Below are 10,977 nucleotides of genomic sequence, written 5' to 3'. Positions count from 1 at the left end.
TAGGAAAGCTGAAAAGTCAGTGGGGGTGGGAGGAGAGGAAGGACTAAATTAAATACTTGTCTTTTTATTGATTGTTTTTACTGCTGCTCATTCTGAGCAAAAACTTTAACGTGGAGAGCACTTGGCGTGAGGAACAGAACTGATTTAGCCAAACATAAATGAAGTCTTGTCCCTGGTGGTGGTCGTAGTGGGGGCGGCACTTACTATGGTAAATGTATTTTAAAACTCAGTCTACATTTTGTTAGAGAACAGATTAGGATTCAAGTACATGGGGAGGACATGAGGTTATAGTTGCAAGATTTTTTCTCAGCTTCATCTTAAATGAAACATCTTTCTTGCTGCAGTTGTGAAATATAATACTGCTTTTTTTCCAGAATGTCTACAGTGAAGTGTGTTGATGGCTTTGCTATAAACAAACAGATATCTCTTACTGTGCCACTAGTAAATGAACCTCTATCAGAAACTAGAATAAAAAAATGAAAATTTGCATATTTTTGGGGGGTTTCCACTGATATTTCCATGTTTGCACAATCTTCTCATAGTCATTGCACTTATTATTTTAAGGACAAACTATGGCTAAGAATTAACTTATATACAAAGAAGTCTTTGTTTAGTGCTTGGGCAAGAAAACAGAGATGTAGAAGCTTTATATAAGGCCTTTAGGAAAATATTGACATGGAAAGGAGTTGATTGTGATCAAGAGAAAAATTTGCCTACAGCCTATCAGTGTTTGTGTCAACATAAAGATTTCATCTTTGGTAAATAAATAGTCATTGTAAAACAGTCAAACTGAATACGATCGTTCTGTGGTAAAGGCTGGTCCCTTTTGATGCATTCATTTTTATTCAAAAAATGGCTTCAAGAAGTAGTCTGCCAAGCCTGGATGATTCATTACCTTTGCATCTCATAAGCTAAACCTCTGTTTATTTGCATTATAAACTTGCCATATTTTAATCAACCAGTAATGTTCAGAAGGCCATCTAGTTCTATCTCTAGTGATGATCCTGCAAACTGTTAAAAGTTTGGTTCTGCCAGGCAGCACTTGCTATGTCAGTTGTCATTTTCCTGCCACTTTTCCACACCTGTTTCTAGAAGGACAGAATACAGCTTCAGATGCCAGAGTTCATCATCAGTTATGAAGGGCTGTTCTCAAAGTTCTTTGAGAAGTTGTTCAACACAGATTTTTCAACCATATTTTTTATTGTACTGTCAGAGTGCAATATGTTCTAACCCAGTTCTTTTATGTATTCTGCACAAGGAAGGCTTGTGTTTTAATGCCAAATATATTTATTTGAATATATTTAACCTTACATGGGAATTGGATTTAGCAGAATGATACAACGTGGAATGATAATACAAGCACACTATAGCAGTTTGAATGTACTGTTGGATCACAGTACAAACACGATTCCCATTGCTGGTGTCTGTATGCTCGTCATCACGACACTAATCCCCAATTACCGGGAAGACATATGTGGGTTGCAGCCAGGTCAAGCCAATTGTGTTTGTTGGTTGCTCAGTTTTTATACTCCGTGTTGGGCTGAGCAATGTGTACATTTCCCCTATGCTGGCCTGGCTGTCTTAGGAAGACATTCACACTTTTTTTGATTAACTTTGGGAAGGCTGTTACACAACCAGTTGATCCACAAAAATGCTACAGTTGTTCATCTAAAACAAAGGCCACTGTCTGGTCCCCTTTGTGTTAAGTTCAACTTCCTTTACAACAGCTGTGGTCACTCCCTATATACTTCCCTGAGCTTCATGAGGACATCACCTGTGCCCATCTCCTCTGTGCCATCTTGCATTGTAGGGGTTTGTTGATTGGTCACATGTATTCATGACCATTTATAAAATGGAACACCTGTATTGATTTGCATGTTTGTTTTAGAGAACCACATTTTCAGTACATGTTATGGGTTAACCCCAGTAGGCAACTAAGCACCACATAGCTGCTCACTCACCTGACCCCTCAGCGGCACGGGGGAAGAGGAGAGGAAGAGAAAACAAGGAAAGTCGTGGGTCAAGTTAAAAATATTTTATTAAGTGAAAGAGAAGTGGGGGGAAAAAAGAAAGTAAACAAAACTAAAAAAGTGATGTAAAGGCAGTCACTCACCACCTCCACAGGTAGACCAATGCCCAGCCAGTGCCTGAACAAAAGATAGCTAAAACACCTAAACACCCCTCCTCTCTATTTTATTGCTAAACATGACATTATATGGTGTGGAATATCTCTTTAGTTCGTTTGGGTCATCTGCCTGGTTGTGTTCCCTCCCTCTTTTGCACCTACAATATATTCACTGTGGGAGCGGAGTGAGAAAGAGAAGAGGCCTTGATGCTGTGCAAACACTGTTCAGCCATAGCTGAAACATTAGTGTGTGGTCAGCATTGTTTTAGTCACAAATGTAAAACACAGCACCACACAAACTGCTTTGACAAAAATTAACTCCATCCCAGCCAGACCTGGTACAGTATGTCATAAAACAGGCAATGTTCCTCTGTTTCTTAATTATGCCACAGGATTCCAATACAAGCTTCCTCCATGTTGCTGGCTGTTTTCAGGCAGAAAACATCTCAATTTTTGCTTTGGGCAGTTGTCTCTCTATAGGTCTCACAACACTGTCTGTCTTTTGCAGGTGCTTCTCACTCCTATGCACTTATATGTCAGAAAACTGATACACATGCTAACATGAACACAACTTGGTGGAGTGGAGTTGATTACTATTCAAGCATAACTTTTTTGTACAGGGAAGAGCAAGAAGTGTGGGGGGAATGTCTGCAGTAGTAACACTGAATGAGCACAAATGTGTAATATTAACTGATTCAGCAGCAGAGGTAAAAAGACAGGAAAATTGTAACAGGAGCCTGTAGTAAAAGTTTACTGTGAACAAACATGTTTGATAAAATTAAGGCAGGGGATTGTTATCTGCATATTGCTGTAAATGTTGCTGCTGGTGACTAAACATCACGTGAAATAATTTATGAACAAATAATAAGTGAGGGACTCCATTATTTATTTTCAAGCTAATTAAGCTCAAGTATCTAATTTCTGCAGAGCTCAGATAGAATGGAATAGAATATTTCAGTTGGAAGGGAACTACAATGATCATCTAGCCCAACTGCCTGACCACTTCGGGGCTGACCAAAAGTTAAAGCATGTTATTAAGGGCATTGTCCAAATGCCTCTTAAACACTGACAGGCATGGGGCATCGACCACCTCTCCAGGAAGCCTGTTCCAGGGTTTGACTACTCTGTAGGTAAAGAAATGTTTCCTAATGTCAAGTCTGAGCCTCCCCTGCTGCAGCTTTGAACCAGTCCCAGGCCTCCTGTCACTGGATACCAGGGAGAAGAGATCAGCACCTCCCTCTCCACTTCCCCTCCCCAGGAAGCTGTAAAGCGCAATGAGGTCGCCCCTCAGCCTCTTTTTGTCCAAACTACACAAACCCAAAGTCCTCAGGTGCTCCTCACAGGACATTCCTTCCAGCCCTTCCACCAGCTTTATTGCCCTCCTCTGGATGCATTCAAGGACCTGAACATCCTTCTTAAATTGTGGGGCCCAGAACTGCACACAGTATTCAAGGTGAGGCCACACCAATGCTGAATACAGTGGAATAATCACCTCTTTTGACGTGCTGGCTATGCTGTGTTTAATGCACCCCAGAATGTGGTTTGCCTTCTTTGCTGGCAGCAGGCACATTGCTGCCTCATATTGTCTACTGGACTCAGATGTCCACTAGATCTTCCCCAGGGAATATAATAGAATATAAAACACCAAAAGAATTGCAGAGGTTTGCTGAAGAGTTTTGTTAATCCCAGAGGGTGTGTGCATTTACTGTACTGAAGACATCAGCAATTCTTAGTGTAGGTAAAGAATGCTCTCCGTTACCAATAGCTCACTAAGGTGAGTACTATTTCTACCCTTCAGCAAAGCTGCATTTTCTTCACTTATGCTGTTGCAAGAGGCTGCAGCTGGGCCATATGTGTCACAGGTATGATCATATCCCTAGCAGCCTCAGGGCACCATGGGAGTGAGAGTACACACAATTTCTTTTTTTCAAGGACTGAGCATGGTTTTAGTAACTATAAGAGAGTAGTGTTGAAGCCAAATAAAAGATTTTCTTGCCTCTTAAAATCAAGCTACTATAGCATAGATATCTGATAATATCAACATATTGTTTACAGATCTTTATTATGCAAAGCCACATTTGCCCAGTTATTTGTCATTACTTCTGAATTAACTCTACACAATCCATTCTGTTCAGGGTGTCAAATCTCCTGATACCACTTCATCTCTGCCTAGTGGAAAACTCTGAAAGATATGTTTACCATTCTCTCCTCATGTAGCTAAAGATTTCAGGCGAAGGAGCAAGAGGGCAACATTTCCGAGACTGTGGATGCAAGTAAGATGACTGTACATCTTCCTAACATCTGGAAAATAGCTGTACTGTAGTATATAAATGTGGGGAGGGTGTCTGATAGATTCTTTCTCCACACAGTTACTTCCAGAAATTACAGACACCCATGTATCTCCTGAGTGTAACATCAAAGTAATGTATGAAGTATAATGAGGAGATAAATGATGTAATCAGACATCACCTGTGCTGTGTATAGGCAATAATGGATTTCAACTTGTAACAATAGACTGTTTATGTTCTGGCACCCCAGGTAGGCTGTTAAGGCTACAACACAAAGTTCCCATCAAAAAGTGATTAGGTGTTCAGCTGGAATGCAGCCCTGGCATAGTTATGTCTAACAATGGGAGGAACAGCATGGAGAGACATATCTAGGTACCTGAGTATAGACAATGCTGATCATGAACAAGCTATAAGGTAAAAATACGGTGGGGAGAGACAGGAGTTGGTTAAGAAAAGAATGCAAATAGGAAAGTGGACAGAACTTGTTAACACCAGGTGAATTGTGTCCAGTCAAAGGTAGCCTCCCTTTTGTATCTTCCCATTAGCTCAAAGAGAGCACAGACACCTAGGATTTGGCCTCTGTTTATCTTTATTTGTCTGTGGTTTTGTGTGTTGTTTTCTGTATAAAACATTTGAGATGAAGTATTTAATAGGAAAAGTAAAGTTTGAATGCTGAAATAAGTATCAGTCAGTCCATTGTAGTGTGATTGTTTATTTCCTCATCTGATCAACAAACAAACAAAAATCAAAGCAATCCAGGCTTTTCCAGTACTTTGTCTATAATCTGCTGTTTTATATAGTTTAGATACTGCATTGATAGGAGTCAAACCCCTACCTAAATTACTCAACCTAAATGCGCAAGGCAGTATGTACAATTTATTGATGCACTATAAAAATGATTTTCACTTCATTGTTATGTAATTGAAATGTTCTGAATGAAAGGTATTTTTATAGTCATCCAGGCAAAATATTAAAAATTAAGACAAAATACCCTTCCAGTTAATAAAATGTGTTTTTTGAGGAATAGTCAGCCAGCTACATACACTCTTTTGATGAGTCATTAAAAAGGAAAAAAAAAAAATCAGAGCTTTCTATTATCTGGTAGAATTGGTCAAGAGTTCACTCCCACCTATTTTCCATCCTACGTAATAATATTTCTTCAATATGAATTTCTGCTCTTGGGACTTGTTGGTTCCTGCCAATAAATTGAGGTAGTTCCTCAGTGGGCATAAATAAAGAACCCAAGAATCTTGAAGTCCATGCCACTATCAGTTTAGGCACAGATCTCAGATTGCTGGAGAGGGAGGCTTCTTTCCTCCTGAAACTCCATGTTCAATAGACAAGAATTAAACAAACAAACAAACAAAAATCACAGAAAATCAGCAATGGCTGTTTCTTTTCCTTCACAAATAAACTTCCACCCTCAAGTTTCCAAAATTCTGCGTTATTTGTGTTCCTTTTTAAGCTGTGCTTGCTGTAGGTAGGCTTTATGGGCAGCTTGGCTCCACCTGTGCTGGAAGTGCATCCCGTACAACCATCGCATATTCTTTCTCAAAGAGCACAAGAAGCTTTGGAGGTCATAGTTTTCCCACAGCCATTAGCAGTGGTGTGACTGGTTTTGCAGCAAGATCATTACTGCTGACCAGCGCTCCCCTCTTTTTTATTTCAGAAGTGATGTAGTTGCGTCCCCATTTCTACAAGAGACAAAAATGAACTCTCTCCAGCTCCTTCTCTGCTAATGGAACAATTTGTCCCTTTTATGTGGAAATACACAATATTTGAAGAATATTTTAATGATGCTAGGAGTTACTACTGAGGCCACTGAGGTTACTTAAACTAAGAGCCCTGCCAGGTGTCCATTCTTCTGGCAGAAGTTATTAGAAAGCATAATTAGAAAGAAACTTGTTCAAGTTAATTGTCCGGTGTCTTAGTCCATTTCTGCCTTCATCATCAGCTGAAATAGCATGCTGGGTAACCTGAATGTGTGCCTCATCTAGACACATGGTGCTGACTGTGCTTCAGGGCAGTAACTTCTGGCAGAAGAATTGGGCTGATGGTATGGAGAAAGTAAAGATCTTGAATCTCAGTAGCTATTTGTTTCAGTGGAAGTGAGTCAATGCTCTCTGAAAGGGCAGAAGAAGGGGAAAATGTTTTTTTTTATTCTACTTGATATTAGAATCAGAGCATAACAGTTTTCCAGTCTGCCAGTCTGACTGGCCGACTATTATCATAAAGCATCTGTTATTAATTCTCAGCAGAGCATGGTCAATCTAATAACTTTAGCCAGTCTTTATGTTCGTACAGCTTGATAATATCACCTTGACTTCAACAGAGGGTGAAAAAGGTGGAATCTGTAGTACTAGTTGTATGCTGCAGCTTTTTTGCTTGGAAGACTCTTGTTACCCTTGAATAAACCGACTAAATGAACTTCAGCAATTGCACCTTCTAGCAGTGCCAGGAGGAAACACAGTTGCTGTGAAAGAGTCTGGAACTAAAAAGAGACCAGCAGGCCCTTTTTTTTGTCTTTTATTTCTAACAGTCTGTAGGTTCTGACCACAATTTTTATATCTTCAGCAAAGAAAATATAGAGTCTTTGTGCAGAACACTTCAATCTCCAGAGTACCATAAAAGTTTTCTGTGGTTTGCTTCCCTTGAGGTTTACCTGTAGCTTAGTACCAGTACTACATCAAATATTCATGGTAGCTTTTACTTGACCTGAAGAATATTTCTATCCACTGAAAAAAAAAAATTAAAAATACATCAGTGCTTTTAGATACAGAAATTAAAACAGCCATGGAAAAGAATGTTACTAATTTACACATGGGGTCTTTTCAACTGAGAGGAGTATGTCATAGTTCAAAGTCAAATGCCTTCTTCAAGGTTAGTGGTAGCCAAATGCCTTCTTCAAGGTTAGTGGTAGCCATGTAAAACCAAGCTCATTTGATCATTCCATGAGGAAGAGTTAACTTGATCACTGTAGATCTGACTCAGGGCTAAGCTCAGTATTTCTTTCTTTTCTTTGTAAAACCTCAGTTCCTGCCCAGCTTTCCTGGCTTCTTCCAGTTCCCTAAGTGCAACTTGCAGTTCTTGCGATATAATTCCTGGAGATTCTTGCTCCTTTGTAATCCAGTCCAGGGCCATGTGACTTCTCATCCTTTCATCTAAGGAATACTGGGAGTAGGAGGAAATTACTTCCTATTATTCAGGAAAGTAACAACAGACATGAAAGTTAGTAACAAATATCTTTTGGTTCATTTTTTTGTGTTTTGTTTTGGTTTTTTAAATTATTTTAACAAAACAACTTCAGGCAGAACCATTCAGTTCTGGGAAAATATTACACAGCAACCTTTGTGTAACATTCTACACATCTTTCAAAAGCTGCTCATTAAAAGGGAATAAAATACCCATTAGATATTGAATTTATAAGATGTTAAAAATGGTAAGCTATAACTAAATCTTCTGCCTATGAAGACTTATCTTGAAGAGTTGTAATATTTTAAGTGCTAAATGTGATTTTCTTCCCCTTGGACAACTTGGAATATATAATTTTTCTGTAGAATGTAACACAGTACATCATTTAAGAAGATAAAAAATGTCTTTAAATTGTTCAACCTAATACATTCCTAAATGCTTTCACAAAAATGGAAGATAAAACATGCTGGGTTTACAGTTTTTACTCAATTTTTACTGAATTTTCTGCCTGTTTCCTGATAGATAAAACTGAGAAATATTTTGGGGCTCCCGCAGTGACAGCAAGGGCCAAGTACAGAAAATATAAATCTATTTTAAAATTTAACTTTGCCTGAAGTCCAGTATAAATTAAAACAAATGAAGAACAAATTAGTTCAGAACTTCAAAGGAAATTCTTTGCATATTATAACCTCAGGCAGTTAACCACTCACACAGCCAAGTTTTTGATGTGATGTCCTACTTGCAAAATGGGAGCATGCCAATTACTGATTGACTCTTCAAAACCCACACCTTTGCATTTAAGCAACAGAAAAATAGGGCAGATTTGGTGTTTAAAGATGATACCATAAAGAAACAAAATTAATTCCAGTCACATTAAGAGGTGTAATGAAAGACCTATGGCCAGCCAGCTGGAAGCTAGTATTTTCTCTTTCAAAGCAAGTAGAAAATGCATGAGTACTGAGAAATATTCATATTCTAGGCAGTATGGGTTTAATATTGATCTCTAAAGGAACTTCTACTTACTTTTAGGTAACTACTACAACCTTGTCTGTAGTCATAGTGCTGGCGTAATTAGAGCTTTTTGACAATCAGATGCTAACGTGAAAATATTGCTAACTGCTGGTCACTGCACTGAATATTTTTTCTATTTTCTGTGCATTGCTAGTATGATAGTTTAAATTACTTGCTTTCTAATCTTCATTATGATATGCCCAGCTACTCATAGCAAAAAAAAATTGAATTTGATTCATTTCCAATGGTATCTAAAATTAACCTTAAATCTTTGCCCCAAACCATTGTTATATCAGTTTTAATAACTTCTGAACTTCGAATTGAGAAGGGCAACTATCACTGAAAAAATGCTATCAACTAAATGAAGTAACTACATTTTACATAAGCAAAAAATGCACAGAAAAAGGGAGTGGCAAATATGCACAGAAAAAGGGAGTGGCATCTGTCGGGAGTGGCGTCAGCAGTTTGTGTGGCAGTTCACAGAGAAGGGAGTGCAGAAAGTGCAGTGCATGCTGCCAGTGATTGGGCTGCTGCCTGCTTTGCTCACCTGCAGGCTTAGGCTGCAGGCCCATTGGTCATCCCCACCTAGCTGGTGGCTGTGCAAACCTACCCAGCAACTTGAGGGTCACCAAGGAATTGGAAGGGCTTATTAGGCAGTACTTTAAGGTTGTAAGAAGCACGTTGGTAGAAACCAAGCAGGGACTGTGCTCTGCAGCAGCTGGGAACCGTCTACCTAGCCAAGCTAGCCTGAGATGAGTGGAGGCAGCCACCCAGACAGTTTCTTGTCAGGGAACCTGCTGCACAGGTGGAGGCAGCAAAATCTGCCCCCCCCCCCAATCCTGGGTAGAGGAGGGTGGAAGCTCCATCTGTACAAACTGTGCTCTGGTGGAATCGCTGAGGCAGTGGGTGGAGGAGCTGCAGGAGGAAGTTAGCAGGCTATGTTTTTTTGGGAGGGTGAACAAGAAATGGAGTATTATTTGAGACTTTGCAAGAAGAAATACTGGGGCCCAGTGGCACTGAACTCCAAGGACTACCAGAAAAAGAGCTTCACCAGCAAAAAGACAACATGTTGGAACATGAGGCGCCATAGCCTCTGGTGAACCTGTAGGAACAGGGTATCACTTCACTCCCCTTCCTTGCATGTACCAACCAACAACAGATATAAAACCTTGGCAGTGGACAAAACCAATGAGCAAGATTCACAGGGAGAAACTGCACACACTAAAAGCTACAAAAGAAAGCAGCAAGTGCTAGCAGTGTGTGACTCCCTGCTGAGAGGCACTGAGGCACCCATCTGCCGGTTTGATATACAGTCATAGGAATCACAGGAGCTTGGTAGGAAAACTCACATGACTGGAAGACCACAATGAATGGCTACAAACTCTTTTGGAAATATGGGAAGGGAACAAGAAGATGTGGAGTTGCACTTTATGTAAAAGAGAAATTTGAGTGATAGCAGTGAGCTACGAAGACCACGGAAGTTCTATTGAACGCCTTTGGGTCATCATTAAGAGGGATCACCACCACGGGGGATCTTATGGTAGTTAGCTGTTACTGACCACCCAATCAGGATGACAAGGCTGATGAAACCTTACCTTGGTTGCTCAAGGAAGTCTTGGGCCAACAGAATCTGATCCTCATGGGTGACTCAATTACATGGACATTTGTTGGGAAAACAACATAGCAGTACACAGGTTGTCCACCAAGTTCCTGGAATGCATCGAGGACTGCTTCCTGCTACAGATGCTGCATGTCAAGTAGGAACAGTGCATTGCTAGATTTACTGCTCACAAACAGAGAAAGCTTACTTGACAATATAACTACCAATGGTAGACTTGAATACAGTGATTATAACACTGTGGAGTTTAAGATCCTGCTATTGCACACTGAGGACCAGTAGAAGGACAAAGATCCTGGATTTTAGAAGAGCCAACTTCATTATGCTCACAGCCCAGCTGCAAGGGATTCCATGGTGTCCTGGTTTCGGCAGGGATAGAGTTAATGTTCTTCCTAGCAGCTGGTACAGTGCTGTGTTTTGGATTTAGGACCAGAACAATGTTGATAACACACCGATGTTTTCGTTGTTGCTAGGTAATGCTTACGTTAGGCAAGGACTTTTTAGTTTCCTATGCTCTACTGACTGAGAAGGCTGCAGGTGCACAAGAAGCTGGGAGGGGGCACAGCCAAACTGGCCAAAGGGACATTCCATACTATGTTGATGTCATGCTCAGTACATAAACTGGGGAAAGCTGGCCGGGGGACGGGGGGGGCCGCTGCTCGGGGACTGGCTGGGCATCGGTCAGCGGGTGGTGAGCAATTGCACTGTGCATCACTTGCTTTGTGTATTATTATTATTATTAT

At 40.2% G+C, this 10,977-nt stretch overlaps 1 protein-coding gene across 1 annotated transcript in view; it reads right to left on the bottom strand.

The window, feature by feature from the left end:
• Nucleotides 1–7,323: 7,323 nt before the first annotated feature.
• The window catches only part of LIX1 (Lix1 homolog (chicken)), a 40,990-nt gene continuing 37,336 nt past the window's right edge, over nucleotides 7,324–10,977 (bottom strand). The window contains 1 exon segment of the mRNA XM_009321787.1: nucleotides 7,324–7,608. Coding sequence (XP_009320062.1) covers nucleotides 7,324–7,608 — 285 coding nt within the window.

The sequence above is a fragment of the Pygoscelis adeliae genome, unplaced genomic scaffold (genome assembly GCF_000699105.1).
Source record: "Pygoscelis adeliae isolate BGI_AS28 unplaced genomic scaffold, ASM69910v1 Scaffold164, whole genome shotgun sequence".
NCBI classification, from domain to species: Eukaryota; Metazoa; Chordata; class Aves; order Sphenisciformes; family Spheniscidae; genus Pygoscelis; species Pygoscelis adeliae.
The sequence above is the reverse complement of the archived record's forward strand: the minus strand, read 5'-3'. Positions and strand labels throughout refer to the sequence as shown.